General features: G+C 38.0%; 1 protein-coding gene across 2 annotated transcripts in view; it reads left to right on the top strand.

The window, feature by feature from the left end:
* LOC126482403 (cysteine-rich protein 2-binding protein) overlaps positions 1–20703 on the top strand; it is a 189438-nt gene that overhangs the window by 39323 nt on the left and 129412 nt on the right. For both annotated transcript variants that reach the window (XM_050106522.1, XM_050106523.1), the window contains exon 2: positions 10485–10625. In XM_050106522.1, coding sequence (XP_049962479.1) covers positions 10485–10625 — 141 coding nt within the window. The remainder of the gene's footprint in view (positions 1–10484; positions 10626–20703) is intronic.

The following is a 20703-nucleotide window of genomic DNA, read 5'->3' as shown; positions in this document are numbered from 1 at the left end:
CACCTCTGACATCATGGTAATTGCAACAGGAACAAACAATGTTGCCTGCAACAAACAGTCAACTTCTAATAAAAACTTTAAAAACCAAATTACCATGCCTTCTATTGAAGAAAGGTTTTAGTGGCCGTGCTTTTCAGAGATGATCTTCCAAACTGGTCATGGATAAACACAAAAGTAACGAGCGTAAATTTGTGAATCTACAAACTGTGTTCAAAATTTGCAAATATTACTATAATTAAAGCAAGCAAATTTCACAGAGACTTTTATAATTGAATTGGGTTTCACTTAAACAATCTTGGGAGATGACAAATCGCAAATTTCATATTAGAGACTGTAAAGAAAGAAAAAGCACTAAATGGCCCCATAATACCACTCAGTTATCAAGAGCCAAACATCAGTAAGAAAACATTGTAGACAAAGACAAATACAATGTAAAACATACTGAAAATGCAAATGAGTGTAGCTCAAAAAATTTTTGTGGTCAATCCTCTTATCCAGGCATCCAATACGAAAGGAACCACAGGCAATAATGCAGTATGCAACATCCACCAGAAATGTAAGAAAAATAACTCTTCTGTGTGCCACCACAATGTAAATCAATAACAAACAAGCTTGCAGATGCTGAACTTCTATTTACAACAGACTTAAAAAATGTAAATGTCATGTGCATTGCAGAACACATGGTAAAGGGAGAACAGATTTCCTCAGTTAACATATCTGGCTACATATTGGCATCTCATTATTGCAGATAAAGTCAAAAAGGTGGAGGTGCCGCATATTTATAAAAAAATTATGTAAAATATAAAAGGTTTGACCAGTTTGGTTATTTAAATAAAGACAAGTATTTTGAACTAGCTGCTTTTGAAATTCTAGAGACAAACATAATCATTGGATTCTTTTACTGCTCTGTGGCAGGTATTGTATGTGTGTTCCACAAAAATCTTGAAATACTGTTAAACAATCTCCACCAAAATAAAAAACGTGCTGATTCTGTGTGGCGACTTTAATGTTGATTGTCTATCTCCAGGGCATGTGAGAGAATCCCAGTTGAACCTCATATGAAAGAATCCCAATTGAACCTCATAAGCTCACCCAGTTTTAAAACTACATTTTCTCACCCCACAAGATGCAAAAATAACACCAAAACAACTCTAGACCAGATATTTAAAAATCTGTCACTACCGGGCTGTAGAACCTCTGGATACAGGCTGCAGTGATCACAGTGCCTAAGTCCTCCACCTTACAAGTGTCCTCCCTCCAAGCTGTAACAAAAAATACACAGCTTAAGTAAGAAATTATAACCATGACAATATTGAAAACATTCAACAATTCACTAGCAGCAGAAAAATGGAATGAGGTATACGAAGCAAACGATACAGACAAAAGAATGTAATGCTTCTTAAATACATTCCTGTATCACTTCAGTATTGTTTTCCCTCTCAAATTGAAATACATGAAATCAAAAGAATCCAAAACAACTGGTGTAAGGATTTCCTGAAGAAGGAAGAGAGGCCTGTTGAAGCACTTAAAAAATGAGTCTCCGCCCCAGAAAGATATATTAAGCAGTAAGTCAAAATCCTTAAAAAAAAGAAAAGAAAAAGTTACAGCACAAGCCAAACAAATGGCAAATGGCAACTATATGGCGGTATCCTCAAACAAAGCGAAGGCAGTGTGGAGTATCATAAGAAATGAAACAAATCAACTGCCTCGTGAACATGAAGATACAACACTGACCCTCAACAATCCAGAGTTACTAATCCACAAGAAATTGCAAATATTTTCAACAATTACTATGGAAGTACTGTAAAGCAACTACTACAAAGTATTAACTGTTTCACTCCCACACCCAGTAGACAAAACAAAATAAAAACTCTATAGGCTCTATATGCTTCAGGGAAACTACTGCTGACAAAATTATATTAACAACTAAGGGCCCTAAAACCAAACTATCATCTCAAATCTATGACATTCTAGATTTCATCTTAAAGAACTGCATAAATAATATAGCTGTCCCCCTCTCTAATGTGCACAACTCATCGCTGATGACAGGTACATTTCCTAATAGTATGAACGTGGCAAAAGTTGTCCTAATCTTTAAGAAAAGTGGGAAAAATAACGTGGAAAACCACAGACCTATATCATTGTTACCTGTTCTTGGTAAACTTCTGAAGAGACTATTCTATCAGAGACTAATAAACTTTCTGGAAAAGGACCAAATCCTCTCAGATTCCCAGCATGACTGCAGTGATAATAAATCCACAACAATGGGTGTATATGAGCACCTTAGATGTTCTATACAGAAAACAAAACGTATTTGGGATCTTCCTAGATTTGTCAAAGGCATTTGACATCATAGACCATAATATTCTACTTGACAAACTGAAGTTGTGTGACATCAGAGACTTCCATCTGAACTACTTCACACAGGAAACAAAAAGTAGCAGTAACTTACAGTGATCATCGATATATTGAAACTTACTACTCTGACTATGGAAATATCGCACGAGGTGTGTCCTGAGGTTCAATGCTTTGACCAGTTCTGTTACTTCTTTATATTAATGACTTACTGTTGAACAGCAATGCCACTAACAGTACACTCTTTGCAGATGACACCAGTCTCCTCCTTACCAGTAGAAATTGCCATGAGCTGCAAGAGGCCATAACTAAAAGTGCAGTGAGCTGCGTGATTGGTTCGACAGAAGTAATCTGATAGCCAGTACAAAGAAAACCACCTTCCTAAACGTCCACCTGACAACCACAAAATTGATGCCAGATGTGGAACTACATGGCCTTGTAATATCCCCCACATCAGAATCAAAATTTTTAGCCCTGTGGATCCAGGACAACTTCAAGTGGGAAACACACATCTGCAAAACAAATAGTAAGGTGAACCAAGTGTGCTACACATTATGTATCCTCACATACTGCACAAACGCAGAGAAAATCCACAATTTCGTAGTGTAATTCAGTGTGGTATCATATTCTGGGGAGAATCCACACATAGCAAAGACGTTCTCCTCACCCAGAAGACAGCTGTGAGAATAATGAACAGGGCAAAGCTAACTGACAGCTGCAGACCTCTCTTACAAAGTTTACTAATTCTTGCTGTTGGCCATCTCTACATAGGAGAAAGAAGTAACTTTGTAAAAAGTAATACTACTAAATTCAACAAAAATGTGAATATTCATGATCATGATACAAGACAACAACAAAACTTCATGTTTAAAATATGGGTACCTCCACCTTCAGAAACCCTCCATTTAACCAAGGCATCTGAGTCTGTCACTAACAATAAGGAACAGGAAATCTCTGCCTTTGTGTAATAAGACTCTGGAAACTTCACATATTATCTGAATTTCTGGTCCATATGTGTGAAAAGATACACGAAATCAACTGCGAGATTGAATTTTGTACAGGAAGTAAACAATAATGTAAAATATAGGTAAAATAGTTTTGCATTTACACTATCTAAAAATAAGCGAATTGTGTGCTCTATTTTAACTTTGCCAAACAGGCATGTGTTTTGTATATATATGAGAAAGAACTGGAACTAAAATAATTAATAACTATGTAAAATCATGTTCGTACATTCACATCACACACCTCCATATCGTCAAACCATCACACCATGCTATGAATTGTCCAATATCAGTTATATGTTTGTGCATCACCATGTGCATGTCTTGTACAAAAGTGATTCAAAGAACTAATAAATAAACATTTCCTTTACAAGTACTATTTTCCTACATGATCTCCATCATATTCAGTGGCCTTACACCAGAGCTTGTGTAAGAACATGTATTCCTGATGGCAAAAGCTCATGTCCTGTGCTCATTGCCATGTTTTCACTATGTGAATTATGCTTTAATTGTCTTCAAAGTGTGTCCCATATAAAGAATCCAGAGATGGCCCAAACAGCTTGAAGTCATTCCAGTGACTGCCTTTTTGTTTCTGGCTCTAAGTGATGCATGCAGGTTCTGTTTCCTGTATCTGTCTGTGATAGAAATGCCCTCTGCACTGATCTCAAACTACTCCAATACATCAGACGAAATTGTTTTTCTTTGAATCATGTGGCCTGTTGTGAATTCTCGTGGAACTCATCTTGAGCACTCCTTTCAGTACCCAAGGATTTAAATCATTACACATGCACAACCAATGCTTGCTGATAGTTTTAGAGTCAATTGCTGAATTATGATGCACCTATCTGCACAGGTAATGGCTTTTGCACAATTCGTTATGTCAGGAACAGTGGCTGTGACAGTGTCCTAATTGTGACCAATCATGAAGTTCAGTTTCTGCATTTCCTGATGCCCTAACTCTTTTTTTCACCTATCACACAACAGTGCTCCTATCAACTGCATCATTTCCTAGAAAGATAAGGTTTTCACTTTTGGTACTCCAGTTGCTATGTGTTTGTTTAACAGTTGTAATTTTTGTTATGAAGTTCAAATTTTGAGGTTATGCCTGACTTTACAAACTGAATTTCTCAACTGTGGTTGTGATTTGTGGGCCAATTCTCATGCACTTGCACTGTGTCATAAGATACACTGTGTGATCAAAAGTTTCCAGACACCTTTTAGTGGTCATGATATAGGGTGTGTCTACCCTTGGTCTTTATGATGAATTGAACTCCGTTGGCAACACTTTCAGTAATGTGTCTAAATGTACGTGAATGACTAGCCACTCCTCGTTCGTAGAGCCAAAATCAGAGAAGGTAGTGATGTTGTTGGGTGCTGAGGTCTGGAGCACTGCAAAGGTATTCCATTGGGTTCCAGTCAGGACTCTGTGAGGCCAGCCTATTTCAGGAATATTATTGTCCATGAACCATTGCCTCACAGCTCCTACTTTATGGCAGGGTGCATTGTCATGCTGATACAATCAATCATTGTATCTGAATTGTTTCTCTAATGTATGCAATGCACAGTGCTGTAAAATGTCTTCATATCCTTTTGCATTTATCATTTTCATATGCACAATAATGGCGGTGCACCCTGACGGTGAAAAACACTCCCATACTGTAATACAACCTCCTCCGTACTGCACTGTTGGCACTACACATGATGGCAGGTAACACACTCCAGGTATTTGCCAAACCCAAACCTTACCATCAGATTGCCACATGATTGATGAATTCATATTACTCATTTCCAGTTACCCACTGTCAAGTGGTGTTGCTCTTTACACCACTTTAAGCATGGCTTAACACTGACTGCAGAAATGTGTGGTTTATGAGGAACTGCTCAGCCGTCTTACCCAATCTCTTTAACTCCCCATGCAGAGTCAGTGTGCCAGCTGGAATGCTGGTAACACTTTGGAACACACGAGTGATTCCTTCTGCTGATTATATTTTACTTTTTAGAACCAGCCTCTGCAACACCCAAGGGTCCCTGTCTGTCAGTACATGAAGCCTGCATGGTGTTGTTTTAGCTGTGGTTGTTCCTTTCTGCACTTCACAATCACACCACCAACAGTCAGCTTGGTCAGCTTTAAAATGGTTGAAATGTAGCTTATGGATTTGTTACTCCACGTTTGAAGTCACTGAGTTCTCCTGACCAACCTTCTGGTGTTACTGCTTCTCTGCTGATAAGACAATACTCCCTGCTCTTTTTGTACTGGTGGGTCTGCCAATTGCGACATATAGTGGTAAGTTCAGCAATAGATAGAGGTATCAGGCTACTTTTGATCAGATAGTGTAGGTTCACTACAGAAAGTTGTCGTGTAGAAAACATACCTCACTGTAATAGAAAAAATCAAACAATGCAAAATCCAGTATGGAATGTAACAATATTAGAGAAGAAAAGTTGCTGATCACCATATAGCAGAGGTGCTGAGTCACAGATAGGCACAACAAAAAGATTATCACAATTATAGCTTTCGGCCTTTAATGCCTTTGTCAACAACAACAACAACACACGCACACATACAAACACACACACACACACACACACACACACACACACACACACTCTCTCTCTCTCTCTCTCTCTCTCTCTCTCTCTCTCTCTCTCTCTCTCTCTCTCTCTCTCAGGCAAGCACACTATGGTTTCAGCTGCCTGAGACTGAAAAACTTATCTTGAATGGAAAGAAGAAATTTTAACTTTAGTATTCACTAAGAGATTTATGTTCCTTACGACAAAGTCCAATGTTTACAGGTTTGCACAGTGCAGAGAGAGAGAGCCAACAAATCAGTTTAAATAATGCAAATAATGCGACACAGTTCTGTGACAGCTACAGGTACCAAGTTTTAGTTAACAACTGGACCATTCTGACATTAATTGTTTTCTTGGTTAAAAATATACGGCATCTGTCTGTACATGGTATGTGAACAGTGTACTGTGCTAGTAACAATGCTCTTGGATGTATTGATTTTTTGAGCTTTTTGTGTCATTTTGCGTCATTTAATGGAATAAAATGGCCTTTTTGACAGAAAGGTGAGGCCACAATAAAACAGTATAAGTTGTGAAATTGTTTTGATTTAAATCCTCAATTTTGATTTGGTAAATTACTGCAAACGGTTTAAAAAAAAATCAATAGTTATTTTCTTGTCAAAAGTAAGTTGCTTTTTTCCTTATGACGTTGCAGTTGATGGGATCATAACCTAAAAGCATTTTAGAGGATGTTCACATCTTCAATTTCTGTGTCTCCTATCCCTAGAAGACATGGGGTCATCTCATATTGTGAATGTGTGCAGTAAAGCCTGTGCTGACTAATAACCAGTTCTTCATGTGTGGTCTCGGAAGTGAAAGATGTAAAGTAGTTCTGGGATGACAAGTGATACAAGCCTCCTATTCACTCGAAGTTATTAAACTTAGCATTGTACATAGCTTGCTCAGCCTTCCTTTGTTGCAGAAAGACTGCAGTGCTGTGTGAGATGGACTAATATAAAAGAAAAAGTATTTGCAGAAGCATGTCACCAGCTAACCATTTATGTATCTTTGTAGTTATTGTTGATCACTGCAGCACAGCACATTTGCAAACTCATTTTTCATACTTGACATTTTCAATAAAATCATGGCAGACACACCACCAGAAGAATCTGCCAGTAACTAAGACCTGGGTAAAGTTAGGCAGTTGCTGGAGCTTCATGATGAAATTACATCAGTGAAGGGAAATAAATTTATCATCTGACATTTATTGTGGTGGATATAACTCAGCACACTGAAGTGTTTATGCAACTGATTTGAGAAGGCAGCATGAACAAACCACACTCAGTTTCACGAATTTGCTGCTACAGTGAACGCTTGTAGCCACCAAGCTTATTGAAGGATTGGCTGCAGTTGGAGGCGACAGAGTCCCAACATACTTAACAGAAATATGTGAATAGTTTTTCAAATTTGTCTTCTAGGTCAGAGACAGGGGAAGAAATGTTAACTTTGTTAATAATGTTCCTGATCATTGTATAATTAAGAACTGGTGCCTCCTATTAAAAAGAATGATGCCTGAATAATACGAGGTAAAAATATACTGATGAGTCATAACATATGACCACCTTCTAAATAGCATGTTTCTCCACCTTCGATATCAGTTACAGCAATGATCCTATGTGACATGAATTTGGCAAGTCAGTGGTAGGTTTCCATAAGTATGTGCCATCAGATGTTTATGCACCTATCTCACAGTTCTCTTAAATTACAGCTCAGTGATTTGGGGGCTCAGAGCTGGTGGCTGATAGTATCCCAGACGTGTTCCATGAGGTACACGACAGGTGAATTTGGCAGCTATGACACAACGTGAGTTCACTGTCAGGCTCCTGAAACCAATGATGCATGATTCTGTCATTGTGGGATGGGACGTTATTTGCTGGAAGATACCATCTCAATTTGGGAAGACAGAGCATGAGGGGATGCAGTTAGTCTGCTGTAATGTTCACCTAGGCCACCACTGTCATTGTGACTTCAATTACTACAACAGGACCCACGGAAGTCCTTATGAATGTCCCCAACAGCACAATAATGTTCGCTCAACCTGTTTCTGCGGTGCGGTGCCTGTTTAGAGCAACCGCACACCTGGATGATGGTGTATCCGGACATGACTATTGAACTAGTGTAACGAGCACCATGTCATCCAGTCAGGTGACACATTTCCATTGATCCATGATCTAATCTCAGTCAATGTGTGCCCGCTGCAAGTGTTATTGACAGTGTCACTTGGTCAACATGATAACACACAGAGGTGTTAAAATTTACAAAAGATAACTGTTTGTATGAACTGACAGTCACAATGAGAGTCACCTGCTACCCAGATGTTGCTTAGTGTAGAAATTTTGCTACATCTTTGAGAGCATTCCAAGTATCTGATGTAAATTCCTCCATCATGATGTATAGGTAACTGAATTGTGATTTGCTATTTAGGATCCTGAAAATTATGTAGCATTTGTAGACGAAGAGAGAAACATTCTTGCCAAATCACTGCATTTGCTTGTTACATTGTTCATTGATGTTGAAGGCAAGGAGTAAAAAAATCTTAATCCTTCTTCTAACAAAAAAGGCAAATAGCAAAGCCATACATAGAGAAAGAGACATCAATGATAATCATTGATGGTATAACTGATCTTGTTAGCAATGATGTATATCTTTGCCGAAAGTTAAATAGTCTTTAGTAAATCCTGTCCACCATCTTTTCACATCACAAGAGTAGAAGCACTTCTGTGGAGTAGATGTTCTCACAAAGAAGCCTTTTCAGTTTGTTTTCAAATTTTAATTTTAGTGTCTGTCAGGTATTTTATATCATTTGGTAGGTGCTCAGTAATTTTGGTCGCATCATTGTACATCTCATTTTTGGCAATGGAAACTTTAATGTGGACTAATGAACATAATTTTTTCCTCTGATATTGTTATTGCAGACATCATCGTTCTTCTTAAACTGCAGTGGATTATTTACAATGAACTTCATGGGGGAATAAATATACTTTTGAAGCGTAGTCAGGATGCCTAACTTCTTAAAGAGACATCTATGAGATGATTTTGTGTGAGCAGCACATAACATTCTTACAGCATGTTTTGGAGTAATGAAGACTTTCTTTTGTAAAGATGAGTTACCCCAGTGAATTATTCCATATTACATTATTCAGTAAAAATAGGCAAAATATGCCAACTAACTGACTTGAATTTCACCAAGGTTCGCAATGATTACAAATGTAAATGTGGCTGAAGTAAATTCTTTTAGGAGTTCCAAAATATGCATTTTCCAGCTTAAATTCCCATCAGTACGGACTCCCCAAAATTTTGAAGTTTCCACCAAAGTCATTATTTCCTCACTGTGTGTTCTGCTTACCGCTATTGTAGACCTATAGCTGTATAGAATTGAATATGTTGTTTCTTTTTGGAATTTGGAGCGAAACCTTTAGCAGAAAACAATTCAGTTGTACTTTTTAAGAACATTATTTACCATTTCTTGTACTGCTGCATGTATGTTTGAATTGATTACAATAGTGGTTTCATGTTAAAAAAAATCAACTAATTGTGCTATCTTAAATAAGAGATCATTTACATATATGAGAAACAATAGTGCACCTAAGATTAAGCATTGTGAGACCATATGAGTGAGTCAGAGTTACGTAGTCATTATTTACATATTTGCTCACTCAGTAGCAAACTCTTAACTTTGTAGAGGAAACCATAATGACTTTGAAGACATGCAGTTGATAAAAAGGAAAGCAAGCATATGCATAGTTAATCGTAGTATTAGGAAATTGCATTCCAGATTCAGAGAGAAATCATAGCTGGAGAACAGTCAGAGCAAGGCAACTAAAATTATCATATAAAGAGTTTTTATACTGTTTGAATTTGGTTCCCAGCTTGAATACTGTTGGTCAGATGTCATAAAAGATACATTTTCTTTTTTGTTTTTCTGTCATAAGTGAAGTATATTGAGATCTTTTTTTGTCAGGCACTGCAGCCGTCTAGTACCAGATAAGAACAAATCGGTCAGCTTCTTGTAATACATGGTATTTCTCAAAGTAATGATAAATCTAACTGAATATGTTTGTTTTGGTGAGAAATGTCTAATCAGTTAAGTTGCATTTCAGCAACTGTTCATGATCTAGGGTTGAAACTGATCAAGGGAGCATTTGTTACAATTGAGGAGCTTGAATTGAAAAGATGCATGTCTTTCATTGAATAAGTAAAGTACAGAATTGTAGCAAGTAAATATAATCAAGGGTAACAGTTATAAAATTAGGAAAGATGTGAAACAGAGTGATCACTTTTCCTTTACACTGGTCATTCATTTTATAACTGTTCACTTGTTGCACAGAGTTTGTATTGGTATTTGTTGACAAAGAGATGATTCAGCACTTTTATTCCAGACTAAATCACATCACGTTTTGATAGTCAATTGAAGCAATAAATGAACTGAGATTTTATCATCCTCAGACAAGGGCTAAAACATATGTACAATAATTGGACATTGAATTGTGTATCTTAATTGAAATGTATGTATACATGGCATAGTCGCATTACATTTTTGACATGTTTCCTTTTCAGGATCAATATTTTGATACTTACACTGTACAATCTTCAGCAGAGGTCAGGAGAAGTCAGTTTGCGAGGATATTTTCATTGGAAAGTACACATATGTGCTTTTATCCATAAACACTGGGATACATTGGTTGGCCAACATTATTTGTAAGTATGTTTTACTGTTGGACATATGTAGTTTCAACAATATCTTTTCCATATTGTTCAGTTTACTATATGAAGTTACCTTTGGTATAACTAGATGTCCAATATCATTTTATAGAGATCAAAGGTATACCACAACCACCACCACCACCACCACCACCACCACCACCACCACCACCACTGCCACCTCCCTTGATCAGATATGCAAGGCCCTGTGTAAAACCCTTTTTAATACTATTCATCACAATTTTTATATGCCTTTGTCACAACATTATGGAGAGTTTTAGGGAAACCAATATCAATTTTATGGTGTCCTGGCTAAGAGTCAGATTATTCAGAGGATGTGCCAGAAAATATGGAACCATCTTCATTGCAGCAAGCTCACCCTCATCATCAGTGGTGGCACAGCCCCCTGCAGTGGTTAGAACATGTGCAAGACAAACATTTTGGAGTGAATGAATACCACAGATTAGATGCCTCACTTCTTTGTTACTCTAACATGTAAGTGGATTCAATTTTTTTACTTTAATGTCATTCCGTGTAATCCAGTTTCCCTATTTTCAGAGATCTACTACTCAGTAATGAGTTGACCTACAGACCTCAACTTTTTTATGCATCTAGTATGTAGGCTAGTAAGTCGATATAATGTATAAAAAGTATGATACATCATTCATATTTTCTTATGTAAAATGAAAAACTCACTTTTTCCATGCTGTGCTTTTAATTTGTGAATTGTTAAAAAAATCATAACTTCGTATATGGAAACAGAGTTGTGTCATGAGAAGCAGTGTGAAAGACACACAGCTACAGTAACAGAGGTCTTACCTCAGTAGACTATTTACTGAGTGGAAGGTAGTCTAGGCTGCCTGCAGCCTCCAACTTTGCTGGCCAGCAAGCTGTAAGTGGTACAGAGTACAGAACGCATTGTGGATGATTACGGAATCAGGCAAGAAATCTCTAGAAGACCCCTTTACTGTATAACTTCAGAAGGTTCCTCTGGCCACTAACTCTCGACCCAACTACTCAGTAAAGGCACATCTGTAGCTCTAAGAAGACATCTCAGTAGCAGCGACTGGCACCAAGCCTAGTCGAAAATAACTAAGTCCAGCTTCCATCGCCCAGTGATGTGGATGCTCGTGGCTGTGGTACCCTCTCCTCCTTAGGTACTGATGAACTCCTATTTATATGGCTTGCGTGGCTACTTCCCGAACTTTATGAGCCACTGGTCACGTACACAGTACTCTTCCATGATCATATTTATGGTTAGGTCTTGCAGCTCTGTCCTGCTGCCAGGTTTGGCTTCAGCCAGTCATGTAATTAAGAGTGTACTCTCCCCTGTTTGTCACCAGGCACATGAGGCCATCTTGCATTGCTGTCTCGTTCGAACACTGTGCCATTGTTTCTGAGTTCCCTGGACCAGCCACAGTGGAACAACTCCTAACTTTTCCATTCAAGTATATGGCCCGCAGAAACGTGGCTTGCAGCAACAGTACAGACATCAGCTTGAACACTGTAACTCTTCAACCCTGGTATTAAGTATAAGTAACAATGAAAAGCATTTCAAATTGTAATTACTGTTTCTTATCTTCACTTAAAGATGTCTCCATCATAAAAAATATCAAATTTGATGAACTTCGAAGTCCTGGGAGAGAGGGGTATGTAGACAGTTGAGTCCCAACGTGATTTTTGCTGAAATGATTACACACCTGGTAGCAATCTTAAGTACATAGAATAATAAACACATCTAGTAGCAATCTTAGGTGCAAAGAATAATGTCCTAACTTACTTTTTTCTATGTGAAACAATAAAATAAAACTGCCACTTATATACAACTGACATTGACCACAACAGTGATTTGGTTAATAAAAACCATGTGCATTCCTTGAAACATTGTTCCTAAAGTATTTGTGGTTGACCTGTAGGTCAAATTGTAAACAGGTATGAGTGAAAATAGTTAACAATCTTTTGCCTTAATGGGTATATTGTACTTCACTGTTAAATGTCTTTTTCAGTGTAAAGAGTTATAAGAGACAGCTGGGGTGCACAAATGTGGTAATGTATCCTTTTTCCGCTACTGTAAATAAACAAGACAACTTTAACAAAACAAAAGAAAAGAAAAGATTCAAGCAATAATGAGAGACATTAATAACTTGTTACATACATGCCAGTATATATAGATACAAAAATTTTGCACAAAAAACAGTTTGATAAACAAATCAGATATAAAGAAAGAAACTGTATATTTAAAACTCTTCCACCATTCATTTAACTTTGTTTACCTATCATGCAAAATGATTCCTGGAACATGTAACCAACCAGCCAATAGTAGGTCTCTGAAAATAGGGAAATTGGTGCCTGGCTAATGACTGGGTTCACACTCTTGAGCCTTCAAACTGAATTTACCGAAAATGGTTAGCGTTAGAACAGTGCTATTTGGCAGATTTACTATTAAAACATGTAGGTATCCATGTACCAAATACAGCTAAATTCTGAAATGGACACCTTAGCATCCACCAAAATTTCTGAGTTTATATGGAATGAACCTTTCGGTATATTAATAATGACTACATATTGTGCTCAGTAATCTCCAAGTAGGTCTCAGCCAAATACATTTCGAAGAACATATCTCTCCAGGACCCCCCTCCCCCCACTCCCCGCCTCTCTCTGTCGCCAAGTTTTTCTCTCGCAAATTTCTGGTGTGTCGCTCAGTCCAGAGGTAAGCTGGATTGAATCCTGATGGTGGAAAAAATTTTCACTGCCAGTATTTGGCCGGCAGTGGGAGGGGGGTGGTGGTGTAAAGTTCCTGATCACCAGGCTTTGCACCAATGTTCTGGTTTAAATATCAAACCTTTCCACAGTTTCTCATGAAGAGACAGGGACATTAAGCGCTTGGTGACCTCCTTGGTGCTGTAGGCTATGTGCCGGCACCGGGTTTCACCCTCTCCCTTCTATCATGGTCGTCATCGGTCGTCGTCATCATTATCCTCATCACCACCCTCGTACGATGACAACATTACACCATATATATATATACACACACACACACACACACACACACACACACACACACACACACACACACACGCGTACTACTATAATTATTGTGATGGAGCGTGTTTTAAATAAATTTAAAAAAATCCTCACCAGGCATTTCAGACTAGTACTCCTTAAGAATGATTGGGGAACAAGCAGATGAAAATTCTAGTGTGGCACCATGTGTGGCGATAATTGAAATATAGAACACAGAATCTGAAGCTGTCAGAGATCCACTGAGAACCAGACTGTGCTTACACAATCAGTTGTCCTTTGGCCTGCTTCATGAAACATGAGTAATAGAAAACATAGATTTTTTGGGGCCATTTTTAAACTAACATGCATCGTACCTATCGGTGCTTTGCAGAATTATGTTGTAAATATGTTGTCCACCATAGTCAGATCTTCCATTTGCACCTTGCCTATGATCATGATCTTGAAGGAATTTGAATGATTGTGACAGACAGTAGTCCACAATTTTCATCTTTTTTGTTCCCTGCAGTTTTGTGAACCCAACAGCATCCAGCACTTTCCATCAACCTCATTCCATCCCCAGTTGATAGCTGAGATTGAGCTGTTGCTTGAAGGAGCAGACACAGAAGATAATGAAAGAAATGACAATGGAGGAGGGGCTTTTGCTTTATCCGAGTATGTACTAGACCACATAGGTAATAAATGCAGACCTGTCAAGATGCTCCGTGGGTGCCACCACCAAATTCTCTTGCATCTTCTGCAGCCGACACCCTGTGCCAGTGTCGCTTCACCCACCTGTGAGATGCTCCGACAGCATGACAGTGTGAATGCAAACCTGTAGTCAGTACATGGGTTGGATGCCAGACATGGTGGTTTGCATATGCGTAAACCACTTGATCACAATAGCAACTGACAATGGACAACTAATACAAGGTGTGTTCAAAAAATTCTGTAACATTCGCGATTTCACACCTGTGGTGTGTTGGAGCGAAATGCGGTTGACATCCCTGCATATGCCTGTGTTTAATGTGTAACTGCCGGAAGTTTCATTGTTGTATGCCTGTTAGTTATTTTTCAGTGCTGTATTGTGTAGAACGTTGTGTCTGTCGCACAGTTTGCGAATTTCAATATGGCAGAATTAGAGAAGAACACATTTGCATTAAATTTTGTATGAAAGTTTTACAGAGGCACACCAGTTGATGTAGAAAGCCTATGGTGATGAGTGCTTAAGCCGAACTCAGTGTTACAAATGGTTCATATGATTTAAAAATGGCCGGGCGGAAGCTAAAGATAACCCTCGTTTAGGATGCCCTTCAGTGTCTGCTGATGATGCTCATGTCAGAAAAGTTAATGAAATTGTGAATGCCAATCTAAAACTTACTGTCTGAGAGGTTACAGAAGAATGTAACATTTCAGTTGGATCATGTCATGAAATTTTGACACAAAATCTTGGAATGCATCATGTTGCCACCAAGTTCGTCCCATGGCTTATGAGTCAAGACCAGAAACACCTTCACCTTGCCATCTGTGAAGAGCTCTTGGAGTGTACAAATGAGAATGAGATGTTCCTTAAGAGAATCATAACTGGTCAAGAGATGTGGGTCTATGTTTATGATGTTGAGACTAAGGTTCAATTTTCACAATGGGTCGGAAACATTCCCAAGATCTAAAAAAGCTCATCAGGTCAGGTCAGATGTCAGCGCCATGCTGATAGTTTACTTTGAGAGAAATGTTGCGATGCCTGCAAGAAAATGTGTGAAGGAAACAGCCTGAAATGTGGTGCGACCATTCATGGCTCTTGCACCAAGAGGAGGCATGTGCGCATTCATCGCTGTTGGTGCGTGACTGTTGCACAAAAAATGAAATCACTGTCCTGCCTCGTCCTCCGTACATTCCAGGCCTGGCACCAGCAGCCTTTTTTTTATTTCTTAAGTTGAAAACCCCATTGAAAGGGCAAAGATTTGCAATGATAGACAATATAATGGAAAATTCGCAGACAGCGCTTTGTGCGACCCAGCAAGAGGCATATCAGGAGTGCTTCTAGAAGTTAAAATGGTGTTGGGTGTGGTGTACCAATTGTGGAGAAGAGTATTTCGACAGAGACAATACACAGTAAGTAAAAGGTAAGCTAGAAAAATTTTGTGGACAGTGTTTTGGGATTTTTGAAACAGACCTTGTATTACAGAAGATGTAACTACACCTCAAGGTCTCCTGTTGCCCACCAATACAGAATCTGAGACTCATAAGACAGGCATCTTGTATAACAAAGCCTTGCCTCCACTAGCTACCACCAATGGTGTAGCCAAGGAATGTAGAAGAAGGAGGTAGGGCATTGTGGTCTCTTGTGAGCAAAAAATTTCCAGATGCTCTTGCATGTCTTGATTTCACTTTGAAGACTGTCATGACTATGCTTTCAGCATAACACAGAAGTCATGGTCTGCATCCAGAGAAAATAACTCATTTTGCATCAGTCATGAGCGAATATCATTGCAATTTTGCCATGGTATACAGCTCAAAAGATGACAAACATCATTTACCATGGTTTTCTAAAAGGTGAGCACTTGCAACGTGAATGGATAGTTCAGTACAAACGTGCGGACAAAGTGAATGTGGAAACTGCACTTATGCATTCAATTCATTTTCAACCTGAAGATTATGAATGAGATTTGAGAAGCGAGCTTCTAAGGTTAGCTTCAATAAATAAGCTACTACCTACAGCAATGCCCAGTGTAAATATTGCAAACTGGCATGGGAAAGAAATTACAGAAAGCAGAGATGCAAGTGAAAATGTGAGAAGTCAATGCATCAATAACACTGAAAATAATTTTAACTCAAAAATTAGCTTAAAATAAATTCATTCATGTAAATTTAATGTTTTTTCTGCATGCAGTGCTTGATTACTCTCCGACAGTAAATGACTTGCTACATTGTTTAGGAAATAAAATTGTTGCTCAGATTTATTAGCTTTTGCTCCAGGATATTATAGCTTCATTTCTCATGGAATTAGTCCTTACTTTTTTCCTATTCTCAAGATATATTAACTGTTTTAATGTGAGAGTATAGTACACCTCCCGAATGAACTCTTATATCGGAACATTTTGTGTGGTGCTCTGAGGCCTTAATAATAACAGTGTGGCTATAGTGGCTGTATAGTGTACCGGATAGAATCCTTGCCCTACATGCTGATGGTTGGGAGTTCAGATCTCGTTAACAACATGAGTTTCGATGTGGAAATTTTATCAAAATAAGGTATTCTAGAGAATTATGTGGCTGATATTTGATTGCTTTTGGCTGTTATTTATCTGATTAATAATGAAAAATTAATGTAACTGTATAATACTTAGTTAATATAATAGAGGGAAACATTCCACATGGGAAAAATATATCTGATATGATATTGATATGTCTGCTTGTGTCTGTATATGTGTGGATGGATATGTGTGTGTGTGCGAGTGTATACTCGTCCTTTTTTCCCCTAAGGTAAGTCTTTCCGCTCCCGAGATTGGAATGAGTCCTTACCCTCTCCCTTAAAACCCAAATCCTTTCGTCTTTCCCACTCCTTCCCTCTTTCCTGACGAGGCAACCGTTGGTTGCGAAAGCTAGAATTTTGTGTGTATGTTTGTGTTTGTTTGTGTGTCTATCGACGTGCCAGCGCTTTCGTTTGGTAAGTCACATCATCTTTGTTTTTAGAGATATTTTTAAACAAATAGAAGGTTTTATAAGGGGAACATCAATTTGTAATCATCTCAATGAATGGTCCCACGTTTAGGATAGCGGGGTCTGGGGTGTCAGAATGTGATATATAAGAGCCGCACTAACTACAAAGAATAGAATCTTGAATGGTTGGGAGAGAGGAGGGGGAGGGGGGGAGAGGGAGGGGGAGAAATGATAAACTCCAACCTATTCAAGAGAAGCACATGAGTGTGATTAACAATAGCTTTGAACTAACAAATGAGATAAAAGAGAAAGAAAGAGTAGAATAAGTTAAGGCCAAGAAGATGGCAGAAATGATTTATTTATCAATTATATTAGTACTGACATCATCTCTGATATGCTCAAAAGGAGAAATCAATAAGTCTCTAAGACTTAATTCCAGGACTAACTTCTCCATATTACTATAACTTAAGAAGCATGAAAAGGGAGAGGAGGAGGAGTAAAGAAAAAATATCTATGAGGAAGTGGAAATATTTTCAGAATGAATCAACTCACAAGGCTCACATTCATTCTCAACACAGAATTCACTAGAACAAAGATGGAAACATTAGCACTTCATGAAGAACACAAGGTGTTTCTAAAAACTCATCAAATACAACACAACAGTTGAAAACATACAAGAAAATAAATAGCCCCTATGAGGGAGACAAAAACCACCAAAATATTAACATGTATGGGTGACTAATAATTCCTAAGATTTTTCTCTTTCCAAACATAACACTCAATGATGATTGGAAGCACAGCTTATGAATGCTCAAGATTGGTTACCTTCCTTTCTGTCGCCTCTTACAATTCTGCTGATAGTTAAGCAGAGTGTTCCTTTCATGTTCATATGGCAAGTAGAGACGACACTGCAATAAACTGCTTTGAAAAATAAATAACGTACTTAAAAAAGTTAAAGAGTTTCTGGAAACACATGGGAAAACAAGCATTATACAGCAAACTTCTTGAAAATAAGTAATAATGTGCAAGTTAAGTGACAAGTTCTTTATAAAGTATGAAATTTTGCTACGAATATTTTCACAATTTCTCTCAATTTCACATAATATTGATAGAATCTTCACATTCTATTTTACAGCATTTGCTCCCATTCACCCCCACCCCTGAAATCTGTAGTGCAGAGTTTTTATTCATATTCTGAAGGGAGATCAATTAATTCTCTGGGGCGCAATAAATTTTTTGAGTCAGCTACAAAATTAAGTTCTTAAGGTACAACATATCTCAAAACTGATTAAGTCATTTATATAAAAAATCGGCACTTTCTGGGGGTCTTCGTATTTTAATATCTGACATATAGTGGCCACAATGGTAACACTAACTTATGTTAGCAATGATATCCTTCCTCAGACAGATGTACTTACCATCATCAAATTTATCGTAGGCCACTGGAGCACTGAAGGATTTCAAAGTAATCGGATAAAATACGTGTCATTCCCACTTCAAGAAGGATCATTGGTCAGGTGGACATAATTATAGGTCTATTTTGTTGATGTCAATCTGTTGCAGAACTATGAAACAAGTTGTGTGCCCTTTTTGGGGAACAAATGGAAACTTCCTCTATAAGAATCAATGCGTATTCTGAAAACAGGAATGTTGTGAAAGTTGACTCCCACTGTTTACCCAAGAGATCCAGAAGACGTAGGTAAAGGCTCACAGGGTAATGTTGATGTGTTCCTTGACTTCTGGAAGGCATTCGATACACTTTCACGTTGTTGCCTAGTAATCACAAGACTCGTCAATTCCATAACTAGGGCATTTGCATAAACTTTTATGTGTCTATCAGGAGTAATAAAAATTTAGCCTCATGAACTATAAGTATTCACAGCAATTATGATTCTTTGTAATTTTATAATTTTTTCAAGTGAATATTTCTTTCAGTAAATTGACTATATTTTATCACACAATAAAGAAATCATACAGGATGTAACTGTCTAAAACCACTTTGGAACTTCAATTAATCATAGTTTGATGCAGAATAAAAATAGAAAAATGGCACAATGAAACAATTCATTGGCAGGACATCATAGTTATTAAATACGAGAATTTTTTTATAAATACAGAAGTATGTCAGATTAAATTAAGCAACTGGCTCACCATCTTGGAAAGTTAAGATTAGAGAGATATTGGGGGGAAATTGTGTCTGTATATGTGTGGATGGATATGTGTGTGTGTGCGAGTGTATACCCGTCCTTTTTTCCCCCTAAGGTAAGTCTTTCCGCTCCCAGGATTGGAATGACTCCTTACCCTCTCCCTTAAAACCCACATCCTTTTGTCTTACCCTCTCCTTCCCTCTTTCCTGATGAGGCAACAGTTTGTTGCGAAAGCTTGAATTTTGTGTGTATGTTTGTATTTGTTTGTGTGTCTATCGATCTGCCAGCGCTTTCGTTCGGTAAGTCACATCATCTTTGTTCTAGATATATAATACTTAGTTAATAATCTCAGACAAAATAAAATTTGATTCATTCCTTAGAAACCTGGAAGTTGCACACAACGCTGCAAAGCAAGAAGTTTGCAAAAGTGAGCTGTGGTGACTTTAGGAACTGTCACTGGAGAGGGAGAGGGAGGTGTGTGTGTGTGTGTGTGTGTGTGAGAGAGAGAGAGAGAGAGAGAGAGAGAGAGAGAAGGGGGGGGGGGGGGGAGTGAAGAGGAGGAGGAGAAACAAAGAAAGAAAGAAAGTCGATCAGCTACAAACCCCATTCATGAGCTTACTGTTGCTGTGTTCTTTTATTAAAATGAGTAGAAAGGTCATCTGACATGAAGGAAAAAGCAAAGGACACAAAAGTACAAGAAATGTGTTATCAAAATGTTGTACACCAGTGCAAATACGATGTATGTCAAATGAAAAGGGTGAATTGGATGTCAGAGGACATTGTCCATGCACTGACTTTAAGAGCACTATTGCCTAAAGCCCATATTGATTTGCAAAAGTGAAAAATGCCTTTGCTGTGCAGGACAGCACTTCAGAAATGCACGAAGGAATGTAAATACAGACTGAATATTCTTGAAGGTATCCTATGTTTTTCAAAAACTAAGTCCAACACTTTTGCTACCCAAGAGAGAGTAGCAGTTTAGATATTTGAGGAACTGAATGTTGAAGGTCATATATGTTAAGATTTGTTGGAAGATTTCGTAGCCGACCACATTCCAATGTTCAAGTGTGCATGATCCATGAGTTGTCTAAGCAGTGGTGACAACCAGTTTATTATGATTTTGATAGTATTATTAAGGCAATTGAGGAATCAGGAATATGTGATGTGATATGTGAGTAAAAAATATAAAAGTTTGGAAGGAATTGTGTGTCAGTACAGATAAAACATTTTTTTGAAATAAAGACTGTAGTACAACTTCCGATTGAACTCTT

Source organism: Schistocerca serialis, chromosome 5 (assembly GCF_023864345.2).
Source record: "Schistocerca serialis cubense isolate TAMUIC-IGC-003099 chromosome 5, iqSchSeri2.2, whole genome shotgun sequence".
Taxonomy (NCBI): Eukaryota; Metazoa; Arthropoda; class Insecta; order Orthoptera; family Acrididae; genus Schistocerca; species Schistocerca serialis.
The sequence above is the reverse complement of the archived record's forward strand: the minus strand, read 5'-3'. Positions and strand labels throughout refer to the sequence as shown.